This window comes from Boleophthalmus pectinirostris, unplaced genomic scaffold (genome assembly GCF_026225935.1).
Source record: "Boleophthalmus pectinirostris isolate CB_2022bp ecotype Guang Dong unplaced genomic scaffold, ASM2622593v1 HiC_scaffold_13, whole genome shotgun sequence".
Lineage (NCBI taxonomy): Eukaryota > Metazoa > Chordata > Actinopteri > Gobiiformes > Gobiidae > Boleophthalmus > Boleophthalmus pectinirostris.
Window position 1 is genome coordinate 10,292,987 of NW_026571036.1, and position 25,841 is coordinate 10,318,827.

Below are 25,841 nucleotides of genomic sequence, written 5' to 3' on the forward strand. Positions count from 1 at the left end.
AAAGTTGTAATTGTGCTTACTCAAACTTCAGTTCAGCTTAGTCAGAGTAAGGTTTGAAGGTGCAGTTCTCTCAGACTCATAAATATCTGACTACAAGTGACGTTATTAATAGGGCCCGACCGATATGGATTTTTTTTCGGCCAATATAATACAGATAAAATGGGAGTTGGAGCTGCCGATAGCCAATATCAAAGCCAATATATTTTGTGATGTAAAAATTCACTGTAAATCTTCAGCTGATTATAAAACTTAGGTCTGGCTCTACTGGATTATAAAGTGGGTTTGGTCAGACTATATTTATTGTTGTTCTGCCTCTTTACGTCATATTTAAAGACAGTACAGTCGGTTGCTTTAATAACATTTTTGTATGACATTCTAGCCTGTAAAGAAAGTAAGTAAATCACCGCTATCAGCCTTTAACGGCAGTCATTAATTATGTGTGTAAATGTCGATCATTCACACTTCTATTCACAGCTCATTTACGTATCAATGCAGGTCCAGTAATGTGTGTTTACAGTCACAATAGTCACTTTACGCTAGGCCAACGTAAGAGAAAACAACCTGTTTGTGTGTGGGAGCTACAGCAACGAATCATTAACCAACGAGAAGAACCAAAAGTAGCTTCAAAACCGACACATTTGAATCCGTGTATCATTCGTTCATTCGTTTTTCAAAATAAAACCAAAAATAAGAAAACAAAAAAACCCAACTATTTTTCTTCCAAAACCAAAATTTAAAAAACGGATAATGATTTGTTTTTTCAGTTTTTGATTTTGTGTTTAACGAAAAATGGAAAAAAATGGATAACGGATGTTTCTTGTTTACATAACTTAAACTGCGACGCCGGACTGAACCAGGACTAAACAGGACTAAACCAGGACTGAACCAGGTCTGGGACTAGACCGGGACTGAGACCGGGACTGAGACCGGGACTGAGACCGGGATCAGACCAGAACTGAGACCAGGATTGAGACCGAGAACAGAACCAGGACTGAGACCGGGACCAGACCAGGACTGAAAATGGTTTAGTCCTGGTTTAGTCCTGATTTAGTCCTGGTTTAGTCCTGAGTCAGTCCTAGTTCTGTCCGTATGCAGCGCGAAAGTCTGGCATCGCAGTCACGGAAGTCACATAAACGATAAACGGCCATTATCTGTTTTATCCATTATTCATTTAAACACAAAATCAAAAACTGAGAAAACAAATCATTATCTGTTTTTTTCATTTTGGTTTTGGAGACAAATAATGAAGAAAATTGTTGTTTTTTCATTTTCGGTTTTATTTTGAAAAACGAATGAACGAACCATACACGGATTCATTTGCAACACTCACCGCTCACACAGGCTCCTCTCAGATCACAAGTCTGTACAAATAAGTCTGATAAAAACAGCAGTAGTTTTGTTGCGTTCAGGGGCAGTACGGCATCACAGACACAGACAAATGACTCCGCAGATAAATACTGATGCGGTGTCACATATCTGTCTGTAAATTGGATTAAATGAACATAATATAGAGTGTCTAAGCTCTATAACGAGGTATAACATGCCCACGTGGACTGTCTTTTCATTAGTAGCATTATGGTATCAAACTTTTACATTCTCTTTAGTCTCAAACAAAAACAAAACAGAACATAGTGATGAATCCTGAACCTGTATCTGTACTGTCTGGCCCACAGTGTTACCTGTTCCACATGTACGTGGGCGTGAGAGCCGGAGGGGGTATTGGAGACGAGCTGGAGGATCCCGCAGGAGACCCCTATGAACTGTACCGCATCCTCTTCGACATCACCTTCTTCTTCTTCGTCATCGTCATCCTGCTCGCCATCATTCAGGGTCTTTATCTCTGCTTACAATTTTCACTTTAGAAACTAGAAAGGAAAAGACGCAAAAGGAAGGAACCTGAAAATTTACATAAAGCCGTAATGATGTTTCCTGATTTACACAAGCTCACGGCATCATTAGTGATTTGGCCTGAGCTCATCTCCTCTGAATATTACAGGTTTATGGAAAGTCATGAAATTGTCCGTCAGTCTGAAGTAGATCTGGGCACTTTGCTGCTTGTGGGTCCAACTGGTCTTAATCTGGACCTTTTTTATAGCTAAGTAATAGATTACAATGGCCTATATTTTACAGCAATTTGTTCATGAGGACAGTTTTCTGCTGTGCTATTTACTCTGCCACTGTCAAGATGTTTTAACCTTCAACATAAATCACCTTTAGTCCTGCTTTAGTCCTGCTTTAGTCCTGCTTTAGTCCTGGTTTAGTCCTGGTTTAGTCCTGGTTTAGTCCTGGTTCAGACCTGGTTCAGACCTGGTTTAGACCTGGTTTTGTCCTGCTTTATTCTTGGTTTAGACCTGGTTTAGTTCTGGTTTTGTCCTGGTTTAGACCTGGTTTAGTTCTGGTTTTGTCCTGATTTAGACCTGGTTTAGTTCTGGTTCAGTCCTGGTTTAGTCCAGGTTTAGTCATGGTTTAGACCTGCTTTAGACCTGGTATAGACCTGGTTTAGACCTGGTATAGACCTGGTTTAGACCTGTCTTAGTCTTGGTTTAGTCCTGGTATAGACCTGGTTTAGTTCTGGTTTAGTTCTGTTTCAGTTCTGGTTTAGTCCTGGTTTTGTCCTGGTTAAGACCTGGTATAGACCTGGGATAGACCTGGTTTATTTCGGTTATAGTTCTTGTTTAGTCCTGGTTTAGTCCAGGTTTAGACCTGGTTTAGTCCTGGTTCAGTTCTGGTTTAGACCTTAATCGAGCCCCTTTTTATAGCGAAGTAATAGATTATAATAGTTTATATTTTACCGAAATTTCTGCTGTGCTTTTTACTCTTCAACATAAATCACAGACAGAAATCAAAATGTTCAGATGAGCAACAGAGATGTGTATCCACAGTATGGAAATTTAGTTTAGTGATTCCCCAAAGCTCCTCTACACGCTCCTGTTCTGACCCGAATAATCACAGATGTGTTTTGTGTCTGTTTCAGGTTTGATCATTGACGCCTTTGGTGAGCTGAGAGACCAGCAGGAGCAGGTGAAGGAGGACATGGAGGTACGTTCACTTCAAACTACTTTTTTAAACAAAACAAACAAAAAAAAACATATAAAATGACAAGTGATTTTTTCCTACAGACCAAATGCTTCATCTGTGGCATTGGAAACGACTACTTTGATCGAACGCCTCACGGTTTTGAAACTCACACTTTACAAGAGCACAACCTCGCCAACTACCTGTGAGTGAGAGTCAAATATTTCAACTATGAGTTTAGTGTGAACATGTGCTGCAGCTGCTTTTGCTCCTCTGCAGGTTCTTCCTGATGTACCTGATCAACAAAGACGAGACTGAGCACACGGGACAGGTGAGACTGACTTTAACTCTGACTTTAACTTTGACTTAGATTCAAACACAGATGAACTTTACATCTGTAGTAAAAACTGTGGTACAAGACTTTTCTGCACACCTACAACACAATGTTTATAAAAGTCAGAGTTGGGAGTAACGTGTTGTAAAAGTAATGAGTTACTGTAATGCTTTGGTTTTTGGTGTAACACAGTAAGGGGCGCTCCTAGATTCCAAGTCCTAGTCCAAAATTAGTCCTGATTTAGACCTGGTTTAGACCTGGTTCAGCTCTGGTTAGTCCTGGTTCATTTCTGGTTTAGTACTGTTTAGTCCTGGTTTAGACCTGGTTTAGTCCTGGTTCAGCTCTGGTTTAGTATTGGTTTAGTCCTAGTTTAGTACTGGTTCAGCTCTGGTTTAGTCCTTGTTTAGTCCTTGTTCAGTCCTGGTTCATATGTGGTTTAGGTCTAGTTTAGACCTGGTTTAGCCCTGGTTTAGCCCTGGTTTAGCCCTAGTTCAGTCTTGGTTCAGCTCTGGTTTACTCCTGGTTTAGTCCTGTTTTAGTTCTGGTGTAGACGTGGTTTAGTCCTGTTTTAGTTCTGGTGTAGACGTGGTTTAGTCCTGTTTTAGTTCTGGTGTAGACGTGGTTTAGTCCTGTTTTAGTTCTAGTTTATTTCTGGTTTAGTCCTGGTTTAGTCCTGGTGTAGACCTGGTGTAGACCTTGTTTAATTAATGGTCACGTCGACATAGCGAGATGAAAAACATTTATTGTAAAGTTGGCACAAACATTTCGCGTGTGAAGTGTTAACAGAAGCACAAAGTCTGAAAACTATAATGTGTTGCTTTGTGCTTTACTTATGCAACGCGATCAAGTGGGTAGAAACATTGCACAAGTGGTTCTTTGCAGAAGGAAGGACCAAAGCGTGGGCTGTCTTGGACATTTATTTATCTGCGTCTTGTCGTCCATGTAAAAGACACAAATTTAGCTTTGTCGGGAGAAAAAAAAGCCCGTTATTGGCCGTAGAGAAAGCCGTCAGATCTGAGTTAGTAGTGAGGCTTGAGGAAGTGTCATTAATTTGCGACAGAGATGACAGAGTTGGTGTCCTTCTGGGTGCAAAAGTTTGAGACCATCTGGGCTGCAGTCTGTCAGTGGGCAGTTGGAGCCGGTTCAACGTGAAGAAAGAAAGTATAGAACACAGCGGCGACATGCCCAGAGTCGGCCCAGAACTCACTCACCAACTCACACGGACTATGGCCTGGGGTGAAATGGAACTAATTACGGAGTAGGTTTGTTGGGTAATTGTACTTTTTTTTGTAGTACTGGTTTAGACCTAGCTTAGACCTGGTTTAGACCTGGTTCAGTCCGGGTTTAGCACTGGTTTAGTCCTAGTTTAGACCTGGTTCAGTTCTGGTTTAGTCCTAGTTTAGACCTGGTTTAGTCTTGGTTTAGTCCTGGTTTAGTCCTGGTTTAGACCTGGTTCAGCTCTAGTTTAGACCTGGTTCAGCTCTAGTTTAGTCCTGGTTTAGACCTGGTTCAGCTCTAGTTTAGTCCTGGTTTAGACCTGGTTCAGTCCGGGTTTAGCACTGGTTTAGTCCTAGTTTAGACCTGGTTCAGCTCTGGTTCAGTTCTGGTTTAATCCTTGTTTAGACCTGGTTTAGTCTTGGTTTAGTCCTGGTTTAGTCCTGGTTTAGACCTGGTTCAGCTCTAGTTTAGTCCTGGTTTAGACCTGGTTCAGTCCTGGTTCAGCTCTGGTTCAGTTCTGGTTTAATCCTTGTTTAGACCTGGTTTAGACCTGATTTAGTCCTGGTTCATTCCTGGTTCAGCTTGAGTTTAGTCCTAGTTTAGTCCTGGTTTAGACCTGGTTCAGTCCTCCTGGTTCAGTTCTGGTTTAGACCTGGTTAAGTCTTGATTTAGTCCTGGTTCAGCTCTGGTTTAGTCCTAGTTTCGTGCTGGTTCAGTCCTAGTTCTGTCCTGGTTCGGCTCTGGTTTAGTCCTGGTTCAGTCCTCCTGGTTCAGTTCTGGTTTAGACCTGGTTTAGTCCTGGTACAGCTCTGGTTTAGTCCTGGCTCAGTCCTAGTTCAGTTCTGATGGTTGAGTTCTGGGTTAGTCCTGGTGTAGTGTTGGTTCAATTCTGGTTTAGTCCTAATTTAGTCCTTCTTCAGCTCTGGTTTAGTCCTGGTTCAGACCTGGTTTAGACCCATTTTAGACTTGGTTTAGTCCTGGTTCAGTCCATATAATAAGTAACAACAGTGATAATAGTGTACGAAAGCTATAAAACGTCATAATAAATCTCACCAGAAGCCGTTTTTCTCCTCAATAAAGCAACAATATGTGAGATTATATTTGTAGAGAATATTTTTGACACGCTGCGTATGTATGATTGATTATGGTCCAAGAGTACTCCAAAAACCCTCACGGAAAACCTGTTATTATCATTGGAAAATCCCATTACAGGGTCTATCTTAAGGCGCCTCCTCTGAAAACCCGCTCGTGTAAAATATCATCAAAGTGTACTCCTGAAAATCCCCAGGTCCCTCGCACAATCTCGCGTTTACCCCGGGCGCTGACACTGATCCGTTTTGTCCCCGCGCAGGAGTCCTACGTGTGGAAGATGTACCAGGAGAGGTGCTGGGACTTCTTCCCGGCCGGAGACTGCTTCAGGAAACAATACGAGGACCAGCTGGGCTAAAGCGGACTCCAAACCCTTTGGACCAGAGACGACGTCGCAGCGTTTACGAACCCGATGAACTCCAAAAAAAACAAAAAAACAACCCGGACTGACGACAACTTTTGACTTTATCGCCGACGGCTGGACGGACAGTGGGAGGAGGGGAGAGGGGTCGCTCATCTTTGCCCGCCATCGTGAAAAACAAAAAAAAAGTCTCCACACCTCCACGCCTCTTTATGCAACTTCTTTGTTTGATCGTGACTTTTGCCTTTTCACCTGCTAACCCCCAAAACCTGTCGCACAATTTGATGTTCGTAGACGATTGTCACACTAGAGGGTTGCGGCATGACAACTGAATGTTTAGGGCTGCACAATATTAGAAAAAAAAAAAAATGCCGTCTTCAGTAAACGTTTTTTATCGCGTACTTTTTTGACAAACTGAAATCGAAAGCGGGCTTGGAATTATGTCGAAACAAACCAAAAGAAGGACTTAACTAGACCTTTTTTACGTTTAACTTTCAAAAAAAAAAAAAAAAAACACGCCATTTTCTGTCAGGCTGAGCGTTTTTTTCCTTCGATATCGATATTGTCGCGACATATTGTGCAGCCCTGGTTTCAATATGCACAATTTCGACTCGGAACTCGACAGACGCGCGCTGCTAGTCTCGAAACACTCGCCGTGAAAACTTAGAGACCTGGTTTTTGCCTTTTTTTTGAGATGGTTCAAATCCGCTGAATTACCGAGTGAGTGAGTGAAGTCCTTTCTGGTCTTGGCGTGTTCGCTGTGTTCCCAAGACCAAAGACGACTGTGAAAATGTCAAAGAGCCACCGTGCCTTACCAGAAACTATGCAAAGAACATTTTCGTCCCTCCTGACACAAGCTGCGCTACACTTCTGATTCGCTTCACGCAACGATTTGAGCTTGAGCTAGTTTTGGTGGCTTTCCAATCGCGAATAGAAATCATTTGTTGTATAAAATCTAGAGAAATTTTTGCGTAATTGTTGCTTTTTTTTTTTTTTTTCCCCAAAATCCTTTTCTGCTGTATCCGCTCGTGTCCGCAGCACAACCACCCCCCCGTGCGCCGTATTCAAATCGAAACGTTTACCGAATAAAACCGCGATCGTTACGGCTCTTTGTATGTACCTAGTAGCTTTGGTAAAGAACGCATTTATTTTGATCAGAGGGAGGAAATGAATAAAGTAACTGACGCAATAAAGATGCTGTGTTGGCATGTTTTAGTCTGGTTTGTGAAACATCATTCAACAAGGAACACACAATTCAAACATCAAATCTCAAAAACACCGGGAACATTTTGACACTTTGAGAAAATGTCCTGAATCCGTGTGTGTGTCATTCGTTCATTTGTTTTTCAAAATAACAAAAAACACAACGATTTTCTCCAAAACCAAAATTTAAAAATGGATAACAATTCGGTTTTTCAATTTTCGGTTTTGTGTTTAAATGAATAATGGAAAAAAACGTCCTTTTCCCGTTTCCCTGACTTAAACTGAGATGCTGGACTTTTGCACCACATACGGACTGAATCAGGACTGAAACAGGACTAAACCAGGACTAAACCGTTTTCAGTCCTGGTCTGGTCCCGGTCTGAGTCCCAGTCTCAGTCCTGGTCTCAGTCCCAGTCTGGTCCCGGTCTGTCTTGGTCTCAGTCCTGGTCCTGTTCCCGGTCTCAATCCTGGTCTGGTCCTGGTCTCAGTTCTGGTCTAGTCCCGGTCTCAGATCCTGGTCTTAGTCCTGGTCTGGTCCCACTCTCAGTCCCGGTCTCAGTCCCAGTCCTGTTCCTGATCTTAGTCCTGGTCTCAGTTCTGGTCTCAGTCGCGGTCTGGTCCCAGACTCAGTCCTGGTCTCAGTCCCAGTCTGGTCCTGGTCTCAGTCCTGGTCTCAGTTTTGGTCCCAGTCTCAGTCCCGGTCTCAGTCCTGGTCCTTGTTCCTGGTCTCAGTTCTGGTCTCGGTCCCAGCCTCAGTCCTGGTCTCAGTCCCTGTCTGGTCCCGGTCTCAGTTCTGGTGTGGTCCCAGTCCTAGTCCCGGTCTGGTCCCAGTCTAAATCCTAGTCTCAGTCCCGGTCTGACTCCGGTCTGGTCCTGGACCTGGTTTAGTCCTGGTTCAGTCTGACATCGCAGTTTAAATCACAGAAACGTCTCAAATCACGTCCGTTATCCGTTTTTTCCATTCTTCTTTTAAACACAAAATCGAAAACTGAAAAAACGAATCATTATCTGTTTTTTATTTTGGCTTTGGAGACAAATAATGAAAAAAACAGTTTTATTAGTTTATTAGTTTTAATAGTTTAGTCTTATTTTTGGTCTTATAATGAAAAACGAATGACACAAAGATTGTTCTGTCCTTGTCGATCCGTCGGAACATCTCAGATCTTCCCGTCTCTTTCTCCTCCGACCGCGGCGCTGCTTTTGTTCGCTCTGTCCTTGTGGCGCTTCCGTGCTCAGGGTCAGGAGATCATGCTGTCCAGCCAGTCCTCCAGGTCCTCCTCCGTCAGCTCCTTCTTCGCAGACGCCGCGCTGACGTGTTTGTCTGACACTTCCTCCGCCATCTTGTCTTTGTCTCCTGCCGCCTCCGGTGCATCCCTCCTCACTTCCTCCGACGCTGCAAACACAAAGAACTACTGACTTAACAACCTCTTCAGTTCACAGATCAGCTTTTAAACTTTATGTTTCCACCTTTGGAATATTCAAAACAGACAGGAAGTGTAACTTTCATTTGAATTTTCTCATTCTTAGTGTTAAAGGGCCCATTTTACGCTATTTTATTACCTGGTATGTTGTTTCCTCATGAAAAACCTGGAGTTGTGTTTTGTTTCATTCACATGTTTAACTCACAGCTTCTCTCAGACACCCTGGTTCCACCTTATGATGTCATGTGTTAATACAGGAAGTGCTCCTCTGTGTTTTTAAACTCCTAAACACCTTCACTAGAATCATCGTTTTTGAGGACATTCGAACATGTTTTAAAGCTCACAAGAGGAAATTTTGCGTAATATAGGACATTTAAAGGTAAGGACTTGCACCTGCTTGCCTGTTATTGCTTTTCCAGGAATGTTCCACAGTAGGGCATATTTCTTAAGCCAGACTGCCTCCGCTCAGTTTCATTTCTCTCCAGCGACTAGGTCAGGAATCGGAATACACTAGACGGTTTGCAAGAACCCCACAAGTTGTAGATCGCATACCGGCCAATCAGTGAAGAGCTGTGAAGCCATGACGTCAAACTCAAGCTCCTGTCTGGGTCCTTTTTGTGGTACAACACAACAGTAAACAAAGCGGTCGAGATGGATGTAGAGGAAGACAGACATTCTGTGTTGGCAACAATTCCCAAGATCGAGGATTTAAAGCACGAGCAAAGAAAATGTTTGGTAAAATTTCCTACAGGATTTGGCGCATTACGTCATGACCAAATAGCAGTGATTGGTTAAATAAAAAAAAAAGTACCTGCCTACCATCGAGCGAACGAATCCTAATGCTGCGAGGTCACACGGTTTCCACGAAGTGAAACTGGCTGATAAATAAGGCTAAATATTTTTTAGGGTGACCAGATTTTCAAAATAAAAAAACTAGTACACCCTCAGTTGGTTGTGTTTGGCAATAATGAAATTGTGAATTAAGTGCGTAATTAAGGAAAATTAATTTATGACATACCCATTCATGACGTTCATGTGAGTCAGTATATTTGTTTATTTTCTTTGTGTTTTGGTCATTTTTTAAGCAGCTTTTCTGTATTTTACCTCTACAAATCATAATTTATGCCTCTCTTTACTGTTGGCAGGGATCGGATTGGTCAAAAATAAGGACAGCTGAGACATTTTTTATATAAAAGTGGGATAAATCACTGTTTTTTGTATAAATCTACTGGGACAGGGAGACTCAAAACTGGGACTGTCCTGGGTAAATAGAGACGTCTGGTCATCCTTAATATTACTCCATTTTTATTGCTCTATGGAAAGAAGAAAGCGACGCAAACAAGCTAAGTTACCAGTCAGATCTATGGAGGGGTGACCGCTGCTCACAGTAAGAATCTGTTCCCTCCAAGTTATTTTAGAGCAATAAAAACATCTATAAGTGAATAAATGCAAAATAGAAATGTTGGATGCAGTACCTTATCATATTTTAAGCAACTCAACATCTCCATGGAGACAAGCAGGCGGCATAACTCTGACCAGAAAAGTTACAAAGCCTAAATATAAACAGAATAATAATATATAAACATTTTAGGGCACGTTTCCAAGCTCACCTTTGTCTGTTGTAGGCGTCTCTTGTCCTAAATCCATCTGGTTCTCTTGAGTATCCTCCGGTTTGTGTAAAGACAGCAGCTCCTCCAGATCTTCGTCCACGCCCTCCGCTGGTGACGGGACAGGGGGCATCGGCGCTTTAGGAGGGGCAGGGGCAGGGGTGGTGACAGTGGGCAGGGCGGCGGGGGCTCTGGGTACAGCTGACGGAGGCTTGGACACATCCGGTTTGGGAGGAAAATGAGACGGGAGCTCGATCGGAGTGGAGATCTGCAGCGGAGAGAGCAGATTAAAGCGATTCCATCAATGTAAACACACATCTTCAGATCGAACATTTTTACATAAACATACTAAATAAATTCAGACAGTGCACATGACAGCTTTTCATGTTTTTCTAATTGTGATTTGGTTTGGTTTGCTACATATTTATCAAAGTTTTACATCAGCAAAGTGACGGAAAAGCACAAAATACAGAAAGCAGTGCTGAGTTCTAAAACAAAATACTTCTACTTACAGTACCTGTGTCATCAAAACAGAAAATTAAATCCAAATCGGAGATACATTTTACAAAATAAATGTTAAATATATGTTTCTATTTTTTATTAGTTACTGTGGTTTCATGGAATTACTTGTACGGATCACGTCTAACTAGGAAGTACAAATTTTGACTACAACAAAAATCTAAAAATGTAATAATAATGATGTTAACTGTGATTTAGTGAAATAAGTCAAGTCATTGTGAAGAAAATGTTTTACCAACCAATAACTATTTTGTGATATGATAAAACGGGCCCTTTTATTTTACATAATTAAGGTTTAAAGTTTGATCACCGTGTGCAAACTGCATCAAACCCGCTGTGTCTAATCCAGAGAAATATGTTGTAAAACTGGAGAGGTTATACAACTATAAATGGAAAAACTTAAAGTAGCTTATTTTGATGGGGTAGCGTGAATCGATAGACGGAACTGGTGATTTAGGCTGCTGGAAGCTCATTTTGACGGGGCCAGCCCATTTCGACAGAACACCGGAAATGCTTTGTTGTTCATAAAGGATTTTTAACAATGTGAAGAAGTGCTGTGTGTGTCCTGTTGTGTGTGTGTGTCCTGTTGTGTGTGTGTGTGTGTGTGTGTGTGTCCTGTGTGTGTGTGTGTGTGTGTGTGTGTCCTGTTGTGTGTGTGTGTGTGCCTGTGTGTGTGTGTGTGTGTGTGTGCCCTGTTGTGTGTGTGTGTGTGTGTGTGTGCGCCCTGTTGTGTGTGTGTGCGCCCCTGTTGTGTGTGTGTGTGTGCCTGTTGTGTGTGTGTGTGTGTGTGTGTGTGTGTGTGCCTGTTGTGTGTGTGTGTGTGTGTGTGTGTGCCTGTTGTGTGTGTGTGTGTGTGCCCTGTCTGTTGTGTGTGTGTGTGTGCCCTGTTGTGTGTGTGTGTGCGCGCCCTGTTGTGTGTGTGTGTGTGTGCCTGTTGTGTGTGTGTGTGTGTGTGTGTGTGTGTGTGTGTGTGTGTGTCCCTGTGTGTGTGTGTGTGTGTGTGTGTGCCCTGTTGTGTGTGTGTGTGTCCTGTTGTGTGTGTGTGTGTGTCCTGTTGTGTGTGTGTGTGCGCCCTGTTGTGTGTGTGTGTGTCCTGTTGTGTGTATGTGTGTGTGTGCCCTGTTGTGTGTGTGTGTGTGTGTGTGTGTGTGCGCCCTGTTGTGTGTGTGTGTGTGTGTGCCCTGTTGTGTGTGTGTGTGTGCGCCCTGTTGTGTGTGTGTGTGTGTGTGCCTGTTGTGTGTGTGTGTGTGCCCTGTTGTGTGTGTGTGTGCGCCCTGTTGTGTGTGTGTGTGTGTGTGTGTGTGTCCCTGTTGTGTGTGTGTGTGTGTGCCTGTTGTGTGTGTGTGTGTGTATCCTGTTGTGTGTGTGTGTGTGTGTGTGTGTGTGTGTGTGTGTGTGCCTGTTGTGTGTGTGTGTGTGTGTGTGTGTGTTGTGTGCCCTGTTGTGTGTGTGTCCTGTTGTGTGTGTGTGTGTGTGTGTGTGTAGGTGTGTGTGTGTGTGTGTGTGTGTGTGTGTGTGTGTGTGTAGTGTGTGTGTGTGTGTGTGTGTGTGTGTGTGTGTGTGTAGGTGTGTGTGCGTGCGTGTGTGTGTAGGTGTGTGTGTGTGTGTGTGTGTGTGTGTGTGTGTGTGTGTGTGTGTGTGTGTGTGTGTGTGTGTGTGTGTGTGTGTGTGTGTGTGTGTGTGTGTGTGTGTGTGTGTAGGTGTGTGTGTGTGTGTGTGTGTGTGTTGTGTGTGTGTGTGTGTGTGTGTGTGTGTGTGTGTGTGTGTGTGTTGTGTGTGTGTGTGTGTGTGTGTAGGTGTGTGTGTGTGTGTGTGTGTGTGTGTGTGTGTGTGTGTGTGTGTGTGTGGTGTGTGTGTGTGTGTGTGTGTGTGTAGTGTGTGTGTGTGTGTGTCCTGTCCTGGGTGTGAGTTTTGTACCTGGACGAGTTCGGCCTCCAGCTGCAGTCGGTCGTGCAGCGGCACTTGGACCAAGCGCTGAGCCAAAGCCGACAGGTCCACCAACGCACCCACCTGCACCAGAGACAGGTGAACGACAGGTGAACGACAGGTGAGACAGGTGAAGGACTGGTCAACAGGTGAACAAGTGAATGACAGGTGAGACAGGGGAAGGAGTGGTCGACAGGTGAACAAGTGAACGACAGGTGAGACAGGTGAAGGAGTGGCCGACAGGTGAACAAGTGAACGACAGGTGAGACAGGGGAAGGAGTGGTCGACAGGTGAACAAGTGAACGACAGGTGAGACAGGGGAAGGAGTGGTCAACAGGTGAACAAGTGAACGACAGGTGAGACAGGGGAAGGAGTGGACGACAGGTGAACAAGTGAAAGACAGGTGAGACAGGTGAAGGAGTGGACGACAGGTCAGACAACGACAAGTGAGCGACAGGAAAAGAAGTGAGTGAATAAGTGAGCAAAAAGTGAACAAGTGAGTGACAGATGAGTGAAAAAGTGAGTGAATAAATGAGTGAACAAGTGAGTAACAGGTGAATAAGTGAGTAACAGGTGAATAAGTGAGCAACAAGTGAGTGAACAAGTGAGCAACAAGTGAGTGAACAAGTGAGCGAAAGGTGAAGAAGTGAATGAACAAACAACAGGTGAACAAATGAGCAACAAGTGGACAAGTGAGTGAACAAGTGTATGAAGGGTGAACAAGTGAGAAACAGGTAAACAAGTGAGTGAATAAATTAGCGAAAGGTCAACAAGTGAGCAACAAGTGAACAAGTGAAGTGAGCAACAGGCGAACAAGTGAGTGAACAAGTGTGTGAAAGATGAACAAGTGAGCAACAAGTGAAGTGAACAAGTGACTGAACAAATGAGCAACAGGTGAACAAGTGCGTGAATAAGTAAACGAAAGGTGAACAAGTGATCAACACGTGAACAAGTGAGCGAAAGGTGAACAATTAAATGGCAGGTGAACAAGCGAGCAACAAGTGAATGAACGAGTGAAAAAACATGAGCACAAATCAGGGCTACACCACCACAGTCACTTAAATATCAGTTAATAATGAGTTAATAATAATAAAAGTCTAATGCTTGAAGCTAAATATTCTGTGTGATAATAATGCAGTAATGCACTTCTGTCTTTTTTGCACTGAAGAACGGTACATCTTTTTTGTAAAGATTTAGTTAATATTTTGGCAGTTGTCGTAGCTCAGTATTAGATTTAATTTGATGTACAGCTAGACCAAATGAATGAGCAATAAGATTAAAATGAAGGAGCACTATAAAACCTGCTCATTTATATAGAAACTTACATTTAACTACTGCCTGAAATGTTCTCCAGAATGGCATTAAAAGAATCTATCACCACGGAGACAAGCAGGTTACAGCAACAGGCTAAGTTACAGGTCAGATCTGTGGGGATGCAACCCCGCTTAGAGCAAGAATATATGTTTTTCAATGTTTTATTTTAATTTTAGCTTCTTTAACACCACTGAATACATGTAAGACAAGTTTACTGCCCACTGTGGAGCGAGAAAAGTTACATAATGTGTCTATAAATGAACTGATGAATGACTGAACATGACTTTTTCTTTCCAATAATCCAACTCCACTCTAACTCGGCTCTGAAATACCAAACTCGCGATGGTCCACTGCTTGACTGCCATCCTCACATTTCTAATAAGACCTCGCGTAGTGATTTTTCTGTCTTGTCTGTCTGGCTCTAATCTATAGTGACAGAGAGGAAAAGTCCACTGGCACCCTGACACAGTCCAGCGCCGTGGGCCCTGTGCTAAAGATTTACCTGACCGGCCACAAATGAGTCCATGTCCCAGTCCTTCTCTTCAGAAAATCGAAACTGTGTGAAGGAATCCCCTGAGAAACACACACACAAAAACACAACTCATTAAAGGAGACATTTTCTGCTTCAACATGATTATATTTAAGATATTACTAATATTTGTCTAGTTTTCTCGATTCATAGTGATAGTTTCAGTTCTGTTACTTCACTGTAAACAAAGGCAAAGTTTGTCTAAGTGATTATTTGTCAAATTTAAATGCATGACTACATCTTTATTTAGGTAAATAAAGGTGTTTTTACACAGAGGGATTCTGTTACTTCCTGTATTTTTTGTACGTTTCATCTTCGTTTTTTCCCACAAACTCCCACTTGTAAAACTGGTGTCAACTGGTGTTTTTTGCTTCCCTTTTTCCACTATTATTTCCTGTTTTATCTTGGGCCATCGCAAGTTGATAGGGATCACCCCCAACTCAGCCCCGTTTGGTCTCAGGGCCCAAAAAACTAGCCTGATTCATCAGACGTTTTCACTTCTTGGAAACCGTCTGACCTCACAGCATTAGAATTCATTCGCTTGACAGTAGGCGGGTATTTTTTGTATTTAACAAATCACTGTTATTTGGTCGTGACATATGTAATGCTCCAAATCCCTTAGGAAGAAGGACAATAATGTCTTTCCCCTTGATACAATTCATCCAAACATTCTCTTTGTTCCAGCTTTAAATCCTCGATCTCGGGAATCGTTGCCAACACAGAATGTCTGTCTTCGTCTACATCCATCTCGACACTTTGTTTACTGCTGTGCTGTACCACAAAACCAAACCGTCTAGTGTATTCTGATTCCTGACCTAGTCGCTGGGGAGAAATGAAATTGAGCAGAGGCACTAGGTGGCACCAGCCTGGATCTCAAAAAACACCCTATTTAGGAAAAGCTGCTGGGGAAATTATGCAACTATAAATATTAAGGTACTGCAACTGCATAAATGTTCAAATAACCCTAAAATTTTGCATGGTGTATCCTGATACATGGGGAAACTAGCAGGGGCTTGCTGCCTTTCTACTGTCAAATATCACACTCAACATACCTCAAAATAAAAAACAATATCAGTCTGTCTAACAAATTGTCATCAAAAGCATTTTATTACAAATATCACTGCCTCAAATGTACATGGAAAAACTCCCCAAGTTTATTAGCCAGGCTGGCGCCATCTAGTGCCGCCACTCGATTTCATTTCTCTCCAGCAACTAGGTCAGGAATCAGAATACACTAGATGGTTTGTAAGAACCCCGGAAGTGCAAGTTCAGGCACCAGCCAATCAGCGAAGATAGATATATTCGGTGTTGTCAATGATTCCCGAGATCAAGGATTTAAAGCTGGAACAAAGAGAATGTTTGGTGAATTTTATCAAGGGGAAAGAGGTTATTGCCCTTCTTCCTACAGATTTGGGAAAAGCTTAATATGCCAGTTAGTCCAGTTAGCGGCGCATTACATACGTCATGACCAAATAGCAGCGATTGGTTAAATTTAAAGAAGTACCCGCCTACCGTCAAGTGAACGAAATCTAAGGCTGCGAGGTCAAACGGTTTGTAAGAAGCGAAACGAAGTAAAACCGGCTGAAGAATCAGACTACAAGTTTATAAGTTTAAATTTAAGTCCAAGATGACCTTTCTATCTAGACATTAACAGCTGGTATGACCAAAATTCTTCACAAATCGACAGAAAACAAGCAAACACATTAAGCAAAAAATATGCTTAATTCCATATGAAATGATAACACATGAAAGTTCGGTTTTCTGATATAAGCTATAACTAACAATTGAGTAAAAAAAGATCTACTGGTTTGGAAGATTACAGCCATAGGAGCAACACTTCCAAGGAAACGTCTGCTTTAATACTTGCAAAACATGTAATAGAAATAACAGTAATTGAAACTACTTGGTAAAACATCCCCATGGTAAACAGATCGACCACAAAATCATTAGAAAGCTATTTAGACAAGAACATTGGCTTTTTCGAACCACGTTTAGACTGCCAATATCAGCTGTCCCATCACCGGGGGTCCTTATTACTGCCCCTACCCCACACTGTGCTCACACCAAACTGCGCACGCTGCATTTGGCGTGGATTATGTTTGGGTATGACGACAGGAGAGGGTCAAAAAGGTGTGAGCGCAGGGGGGGTCTGACTGCCACATGTTTCAGACTGGATTATTGTGGAAAGCCAGCGAGCCGTCAGCTTTAGGTGACAGAGTATTCACAGGACCTTATCGAGATCAGGATGGAGGAGGTGGAGGGCAAATCTCACACTGATTCAAAGACGGAGCTCAGAATAAACACAGGGAGGACTGAGAGAGAAGAGAAGGCAGCTGGACACGTACCAGAGATGGTACAAAAAGAACGTTGTGAGTTGATACCAATATTTGAGCTTTGTAATACCTATTTTCTGATCTACTCTATGTTATGATAATGTTTTCCTCATCAAAAACATACCGGGAGTGTTTTGCTTAATTTACACATTGAGCACACAAATCATATTTAGACTGTGTTCTCTCTCAAACATAAAACACTCTGTTCCACTTTTAGCGTTTTCAGGCAGACAGAAGACTGTGCCAGTGCTGGCTCCCGCACCTAATCTCGAACCGTCTGACGTGTTACAGGAACCCAGTAAAACTTGCTTTTTCCAAGCGAACCATGACAACACAGTAGATATCAGCAGGTTCATCTGGGTCACATGCGGTAAAATAAACAAACAAAGAAAATGTGTGTGTGTGGAATACAGTGGAGAAATCAAGTGACAAGAAGATTGTGCGGTGGTCAGCGGAGGAGAGAGAATATTTGCTCTATCCATGTTCGCCTGTTAAGGTTAAATCTTTGGACTGGGCGTCGCTACCGCCTTCTCCACAGCAGATGTTGTAGCAGAGCTCAGCACAGAAAAACAATGAGTACAAATGCTCACTGATATCCATGATGTGATCTGTTTGTCCGTATGTTTGTTATTTTCCTTGCAGTGATATCCGCTTTCATATGGCCTTGTTTTTATTCGGTGGCAAATCAATGCTCTCTGTCCATGATGCATCATGGGTTCACTTAAATGGTTTGAACGTGGGTCATTCACCGGTGAGCACTTTAGTTCCCAGTGTAACTGGTGCGGGAATCTGCACGGTTCTGGCCAGCCTGAAAACAGTTCTTGTGATGTTATGTGGTAATATAGGAAGTGCTCCACTGTGTTTTTAAACTCCATACACCTTCACTAGAATAATTTGGATGATTTCAGACATGGAATTTCCAATCGCTGCTAAAAAGAAAAAAAAAAAGTAAAAAATGAAAATTACCACTACTCCTGTGACATCACAAGTTGGAACAGAGCATTTTGAGCTTTGGAGATAACTCAAGGTATGTTTAGTCAATTTTCAAAATCTGATCAATATGGTTTCTGCATAAACCATCCAATATCACCAATACCGTAAATGAAGACAATATATCACCTAACTCTTATGAAATCTGCTGTCTACTACATGTGGAGGTGATTTTGAGTTATGTAAGGAAATACAACTCTTAAAATGACAATGAAAATGATATTGTTGGTGAAAACAAAGGTGGTCGCAACTGTCTAATGCAGAGAACAAACCCATAAACTCATAAATCAAATCTAAACCTGCTAACTACATTGCAACTTTTGATTTGTCCCAAGTCCATAAAAATCCATAAAAATCAGGACCTGAGCTGTAAAAAAAAAAAAAAAAGAAAGAAAAAGTCTGATTTTGTTTCCCTTGACTGTTATGAAGGACTTTACTAATAGCTTCAGAAGTGGCAGTAGCATCTGTTCAGGACCCACTACAATTTGCAACGGGATGTGTAAGAGTGTGGGTGACGCGCCTCGCAATCTACCAATGCCTGAAGAAACAAAATTACATCATCCTAAAAGACAGAGCGGACGTACCACCTCTAAATTCAAGCTTGATGTGAACGAGCTGTGAGCGCTGTGAACTCTCATATTGCCAACGAGAACCACCCGAACGTACTAACATGCTCGTTCATTTAGATAGAACAAATGTCGCCCTCTTTTCCAGTACAATGCCGGGGCCTCTCTCGTGGTATGACAATGCACTTCATTAACACTTCATTAGAATGCCTTTGTTGTGCACGTGCTGTGGAGAGGCCGGGACAAGGAGCTGCTGTGCTTAAAATAAAACAAGTCTGAATATTACAACGTCCATGATGCGCTCTGATTGAAGAGGGCTCGTGTTTAGTTAAGAAAAGCGGACGACGAGACCAAGAGAAGGAACACACGCCATTTGAAGAAGCACAATTGTTGCTCATCGTTATTATATTACAATTTTTGACAGCAATAATTTTCATGTCAAAATAGGCCCCCTCCGTCAGAGTCCTGCATGGGGTCACGTATCTGCAGATAGTTGTTGAAATCGGTGGGTTTTAACATTTTTGGGCGGGTATGCGGGCGGGTAGTGATTAAACGGATGGGTCGAGTGGATCAAATGAACGACGAACGGGAGAAAAATACTTGACACCTGTCCAGGACGTTCATTACCCTGGAAACGAGGGACAATTCCTGGTCTTTTCCCGGAACGATGGATCAGGCTGAGAGAGAGTTTAGTGTATTTATTACATAAACCCATCAGCGGAGATGATTGGCTTGGCAGCTGCGATGGTTTAGTCCTGGTTAAGTCCTGGTTAAGTCCTGGTTTAGACTTGGTGTAGTCCTGGTGTAGTCCTGGTCTAGTCCTGGCGATTGGTTCGGTGTTTGTGGCATGTATATATTTCTAATCCGCTAATGACACTTGTTTAGTCCTGGTTTAGAACTGGTTAAATCCTGGATTAGACCTGGTTTGTTCCTGGTTTAGTCCTGGTTTAGACCTGGTTTAGTCCTGATTTAGACCTGGTCCAGTCCTGGTTTAGTCCTGGTTTAGTATTGGTCTAGTCCTGGTGTAGTCCTGGTTTAGTATTGGTCTAGTCCTGGTGTAGTCCTGGCGATTGGTTCGGTGGTTGCAGCGTGTATGTATTTCTAATCCGCTAATGGCATTTGTTTAGTCCTGGTTTAGACCTGGTTAAATCCTGGATTAGACCTGGCTTGTTCCTGGTTTAGTCCTGGTTTAGTCCTGGTTTAGTCCTGGTTTAGACCTGGTCCTTTATAATTCGCTAATGACATTTGTTTAGTCCTGGTTTAGACCTGGTTAAATCCTGGATTAGACCTGGTTTGTTCCTGGTTTAGTCCTGGTTTAGACCTGGTTTAGACCTGGTTTAGACTTGGTTTAGACCTGGTTTAGACCTGGTTTAGACTTAGTTTAGACCTGGTTTAGACTTGGTTTAGACCTGGTTTAGACCTGGTTTAGACCTGGTCCAGTCCTGGTCCAGTCCTGGTTTAGTCCTGGTTTAGACCTGGTTTAGACCTGTTTTAGACTTGGTTTAGACCTGGTTTAGACCTGGTTTAGACCTGGTCCAGTCCTGGTTTAGTCCTGGTTTAGTCCTGGTTTAGACCTGGCCTAGTCCTGGTGTAGTCCTGGCAATTGGTTCTGTGCTTGCGTCTTGAATATATTTATGCTAATGACACTGGTCCAGTCCTGGTTTAGTCCTTGTTAAATCCTGGTTTAGACCTCAAACTGCCCTGACACTGGATCTGAGGACTCTACCTGTTAAGATGCACTGAGATTTTTGTTTGAGCTTTCTTTTTTTGTCTCTGTTACCACTCAATGTGTTTAAATTGCCACTTGGGAACAAATAAAGTGCTTTTGATTTGATTTGAACTTGAATTTATTTAGATGCAGCTCATATTTCAGCCCTTTTGTCAATTTTTCTAGATGCGATTACACACACAACACAAGGTAAGTGAAGAATAACTTTAGATCATTGTTTTTCGTGTTTTTTTGAGAGTAAAAATCAGCTACAGCCCCTTTGAGTTGTACAGAAAAGCTCGTCTCAACTTTCTTAGGAGTGAAGTGAATATGTCTGGCTATGAAGTTCAACCCCCGCAGTTTGGGACAGATATTTAGTAACTCATTTCAAACTCCTACTTCAAATTGATTCCAAAAATTAATTAAATCATCTTAAGAAATGATGTGTGGGACTTTGATTCGACAGGAACGTGTTTTAACTTGAACAGATATTTCATGGCTCCGTTTTGTGACGATTAATTATCAAATTCTTGGATTAAAACGGCGACTTTTTCAGTGACTAACGAAAATATGAATCATTTAACATTGAGATTTAAAAAAGAACTATAATGCAAAATATTTCTTTCACTTACTAGTATAACAAAAATCTGAATGATTAAGTTTCGCAAGTATATTTTTTTCCATGTTTAATTTTTAAAGAGGGGGTATTTTACTACTTTCTATGGTGTATTACCTGCTAACACATAACATATTTAGATCACCATGTTACCTTTTATTATTTTGAAAATGTTATATTCACCAAAAGCAATGTATTAACATCTTTTATAAGTTTCAGTCTCCCCTCCCATTGCTCCCCACATTAAGTCACTCCCCGTTCAGAGCTCTATCACTACACAATCAGCATGTATCCTGCTTATGAAACTACTGCACATCACATCAGGTTTGTGAAGTTGTAGTGTACAGTTTTGTATCATGTTTTTGTGTATCATATTTTTTGGACTACAAGGCGCACTTAAAATCCTTTAATTTTCTCAAAAATCGACAGTGTGCCTTATGCATTAATTCTGGTTGTGCTTACTGACCTTGAACCGATTTTATGTGGTACACGGCGCTCAAAAATCAAAAATCAAAATGTTTTAGTACAACTTTGGCAACTATGAAGCCGCACTGCTTGATGGATTGTCGAAGCGATACGGCGACTGTAGTCAGAAGCCTTGCGGAGTCCAACAGAAGCTGACTGCATGAACGCAAAAGGAGTGAGATTTTTTTTCCGCATGTATAGTTTATGCAAATTAGCCATGTGGTTTTAAGTTTTGTTTCTGTAAAATGTCCATGTTTAATGCAAAGCTGCATTAAACACATTATTACTCGATGTATATTTGAGTCGTCCTTGTAGGAAATAAAAAAAAACAAAAAACTTAAATTATCCACCAACATTCACATTCATAATCCACATTCACCAAGACATGGAGGCAACGCCGGGTGAATTACTCCACGATCTGCCAATGGATCGTGGACGCCTGAGCTAAGGATCAATCTCAAGTGTCGTCTGTTTGTTTCGCTTAATGCACCTTATAATCTGGTGCGCCTTATAGTCCAAAAAATACAGTATTTATGGAGAATTGTCATATGGAGCGTGGGTGACGTAGGCTTGTGGGCGGAGCATCGCACAGAATCTTACAGCAAACTTTAAATGTGCATTGTAAAACTTTCTATAGAGATCATTGCTCTGCCTGGAATGTTCCACGGTATGACATTAAACAGCTCTACTTTACATTTATTCAATTACAGGTGGTTTTATAGCTCAAAAATACTTAGGAAAACAGGCATTCTGTTTGTGAGCTGGTTACCTCTCTACAGATCTGGCCTGTAACTTGGTCTTGTTTGGTCTCCATGAAAATAGAAAGTTTTAATACCATACTTTTAATGCCAGACAAATAAATAGCATTTCCATGGAGAAAAACATTTGATGAAGCCTCCACCAGCAAAGTTACACAATGTACCTTTAAGTAGGGTTTGAACAGAGCCCAAGACAGATCACTAAACTACTCAAATATGCACGGATGACATCTAAAACCCTCTTCTGGCATGTTTTTGATGAGGGAATGCTCTCATAACATGCTAGAACGCTAAAAAAACAAATCAATTTTGCAAAATACACCATCATTAATTATTTACTTACTACATTTATTTTCAAACTTCAAATTCTGATGATGTTTCTAGGCTACTTGGTCCTGTATTTTAGGAGAGCGCTAGAGGCAACTGAACTTGTCAAGCTGTGTTTAATGGAGATTTATGCACCATCTGGATCCACCCTCCTGTGCTGGAACAAGGTAGACACAGCATTCAAATCACTTAAAACTCTTCATTATTGCCTGGATATAAAGTTCATGGCACACCCCGGCTGCATGTCTCATTCATCTATTGCGGAATAAAACAGGATTTGAAATGAATCCTTTACCTTTATGAGATTTGATCACTTCCTCTGCTCCAGACTGGAATTGTAAGCCTTTATTTGTTCATTTATTATGTGGTTGATGGTGTCTCGGTTAGTGTTGTCATGATACTAACAATTCAATCTTGATTTCAATGGCAAGGAATAAACTGTACCAATTACAATACCACAATGATAATTAAAAAGATATACATACTAAAAGTCACACTTTTTTTCATGGTTTGGGTGTTTCCTGCGATTTATACTCCAGTGCGACTTATGTATTAAAATGTTCACACTGACACGAGAGGCTCTAGGCTTGTGTGTCAGTATCTGCTGATCCTATTACTCCTGTACCACTGTCACTTGGCTCTACTGTGTATGTCTGCTGCAGAAAGAGCCTCTGTCCTGTCTGTATCATATCAGTCGATCGCTCCATTACTTCTGTACTAATGAAAATGTACAATTTAAACAAACTTATAAAGACAGCTGAGAAGACTGAACACAAATGCCCCCAAAAAGAAAATCATATTTTGCAGATTACAAACTGCAAGCAGTGAAAAATGCATCTGAAAACGATAATCAAGCAGCAGAAAGAAAGTTTGGAGTGAGCGAGAAACTTGTGACACCAGGAGGGAGGGCTATGTAACTCTCCTGGAAGTCACTGGATGGATCGACAAAGCCTGGACTTCAGTCAATGGAAACAATCAAATTTGGAATAATTCTAACTGGAACTGACGCTGAGTCTGACGACAGCTACACAGAATAGGAAGCGGCGCTCTGTTTACCTCCAGAGGTTGAGGCAGAGTTGCTCAAAAGTGACACCGAGGATGAAAAATTCTATGGATTTAGTGATTTGGAGTGAGATGGAGAGTTTGGTAAACTTGTTCTGTTGTTTATGCTATAGTTATCTGAATAAATGTTCATATGAGATGTTAACAGTCTGTTGTTCTTGTGCTATTGTTTTTACTATAACTTGTCTTTCAAGATGAAATGTCGGTTCTTGGTCTCTGATTTAATAAAATAAACTTCCCCCAAAAAGTGCGACTTATGTTTTTTTTCTTCTTCATTGCAAATTTTTTGGCTGGTGCGACTTATACTCCAGACTTATAGTCCGAAAAATATGGCAGTTTCAATACTAGTTTTAGTATGAATTTAGTCAACTTATTATTTTATTTAGATTATAAGGCTGTATATGAGACAATAGAGGAAAAACTGAAGGTATATTGTGTGAGTCAGCTGAAGATTTGGGAGTGAATCATGAGTTGGATCTGCCTTTTTACATATAAATACACTGTTTCCGAGTACTTTTCTGTATAAATATTTGTTGCGCTTGAACTCCCTTGTACTTGAACTTATGAGTGCAGTTTGGTTCAGATAGTTTTGAAAGCTTTTGTCACGTCTCCTTTAGTCGACTAATCAAAGCGACAGAACTTTAGCTGACCAAGAATGTCTTCAGTCAACTCCAGCCCTACTCCAGACAAAAGCAGTTCGTGTGGTGGATGGACGGAGATGAAGCCTTTGCACTTGTACTACAAAGTAAACACTGCATAAGTCAGGATTATGCAACATCCACCCTGGAACTGAAAATATTTAGTCCCCTACAGTTCGGTACAATACCCGATATGGCCGTACGTGCGATGATCGATATATTACACACACGTAGACTGTAAATAAAAGAACATAGTTAACCTGCTAGCTGCCGTGTTGTGAATAAGAAGTGGCATGAAGTGCTTCCAGCTCCATCGACTCTTGGCTCTAATTCACTTTCTATTGGAAAACTGTCACTGCTCTCTCTGTAACTACTGTTGTCCTTAAATGTTTGAATTAACTCTCTCTACATGAGCCTGGTGTTTTTATTTTGTCCAGAAGTCAAGATATGAACATAAGATAAATCAGGTGCCGTCTTTCCCAGAGGTCACTCCCACTAGCGTTTGAAACACAGGGTTTTCACTGACAAAATTTCAAAACTTTTTCATGACCTAAAGTGAATTTTACAGACTTTAGGGCACCTACATGTGTAGAATTGATCAGACTTTTAGGACTAAATTTCCACTCACCTTATGGTTTGATATTCTAGTTTTTAACATCCAAAATACTGTCAGTGCATTTATTGTCGTCTCTTTTAAACAAAAGGCGCAGACGTTCAGAAATAATCATAATAGCCTAATGATAACTTAACAGAACAATGTAGTTGCGTGAAAGAAATACTAATATTCTAGGGATGTAACAATAACTGAAATATCGTGATATTGTATCATCAAAAGTCTCACAATAATATTGTGGGCTGTCACAATATATCGAATCATCGATATATCGAGTTCCTTTGCTTAAATGCAATGTTTTATATTAGCAACAGCCAATAAACATATGGAATTTTTTGGACTATAAGGCACACTTAAAATCCTTTAATATTCTCAAAAATTGACAGTGCACCTACCTTATGTATTAAATCTGGTTGTGCTTACTGACCTCGAACTGATTTTATGTGGCACACGGTGCTCAAAAATCTGTCAAAATATTTTAGTTCGACTTTGGCAAACTACAAAGCCACACAGCTTGATGGATTGTCGGAGCATTACGGCCAACATAGTTAGGAGCATCGTGGAGTATAATCTCTGAAAAGTTTCACATGAACCACCTTCAACGCACAGAACAGACTCACCATCCTCTGTCACATAGAGAACACACATATTCAACTGAGTCCGACAGAAACTGACCACCTCAGCCCACAAGGAGCGAGCTGTTTTTTCAGCGCTTATAGTTTATGCAAATTAGCCATGTGGTTTTAGGTTTTGTTTCTGTAAAACGCAAAGCTGCATTAAACACATTATTACTCAGTGTATATATGAGTCCTCCTTGTAGCAAATAAAAAAACAAACTTAAATTATCCACCCACGTTCACATTTATAATACACATTCACCAAGACAGGGAGGCAACACCGGGCAAATTATGCCACGATCTGCCAATGGATTGTGGATGTCTGGACTAAAGGATCAGTCTCAAGTGTCTCGTTGGTTTCGCTTAATGTGCCTTATAATCCGGTGCACCTTATGTATGAAAATAGACGAGAGAATTCAACATTATTGATATTGCGCCTTATAGTCCGAAAAATACGGTACCTCAGCAATATATTGGCCTTCAAAAGTTATTATTGAGACAGGCCTATGTATCAACAGCTTATGAATCAAATTAAGTAGAAATTGTAATCATTATTGTGTAAATATTATGCAGCCTCAAAGCTGGCATCAAGACTAACCGTTCTTTGGCAAA

At 41.4% G+C, this 25,841-nt stretch overlaps 2 protein-coding genes across 2 annotated transcripts in view; one reads left to right on the forward strand and one right to left on the reverse strand.

Annotated features, from left to right (window-relative positions):
- Nucleotides 1-6,104, forward strand: part of ryr3 (ryanodine receptor 3) — a 68,590-nt gene extending 62,486 nt beyond the window's left edge. Inside the window, exons 103-107 of the mRNA XM_055149768.1 lie at nt 1,674-1,830; nt 2,975-3,039; nt 3,120-3,220; nt 3,295-3,346; nt 5,919-6,104. Coding sequence (XP_055005743.1) covers nt 1,674-1,830; nt 2,975-3,039; nt 3,120-3,220; nt 3,295-3,346; nt 5,919-6,014 — 471 coding nt within the window. The 3' untranslated portion in view covers nt 6,015-6,104. The remainder of the gene's footprint in view (nt 1-1,673; nt 1,831-2,974; nt 3,040-3,119; nt 3,221-3,294; nt 3,347-5,918) is intronic.
- Nucleotides 6,105-7,212: 1,108 nt separating this feature from the next.
- Nucleotides 7,213-25,841, reverse strand: part of aven (apoptosis, caspase activation inhibitor) — a 108,321-nt gene continuing 89,692 nt past the window's right edge. Inside the window, exons 3-6 of the mRNA XM_055149258.1 lie at nt 14,510-14,580; nt 12,685-12,777; nt 10,252-10,516; nt 7,213-8,613 (exon numbers count right to left, since the gene is read on the reverse strand). Coding sequence (XP_055005233.1) covers nt 8,459-8,613; nt 10,252-10,516; nt 12,685-12,777; nt 14,510-14,580 — 584 coding nt within the window. The 3' untranslated portion in view covers nt 7,213-8,458. The remainder of the gene's footprint in view (nt 8,614-10,251; nt 10,517-12,684; nt 12,778-14,509; nt 14,581-25,841) is intronic.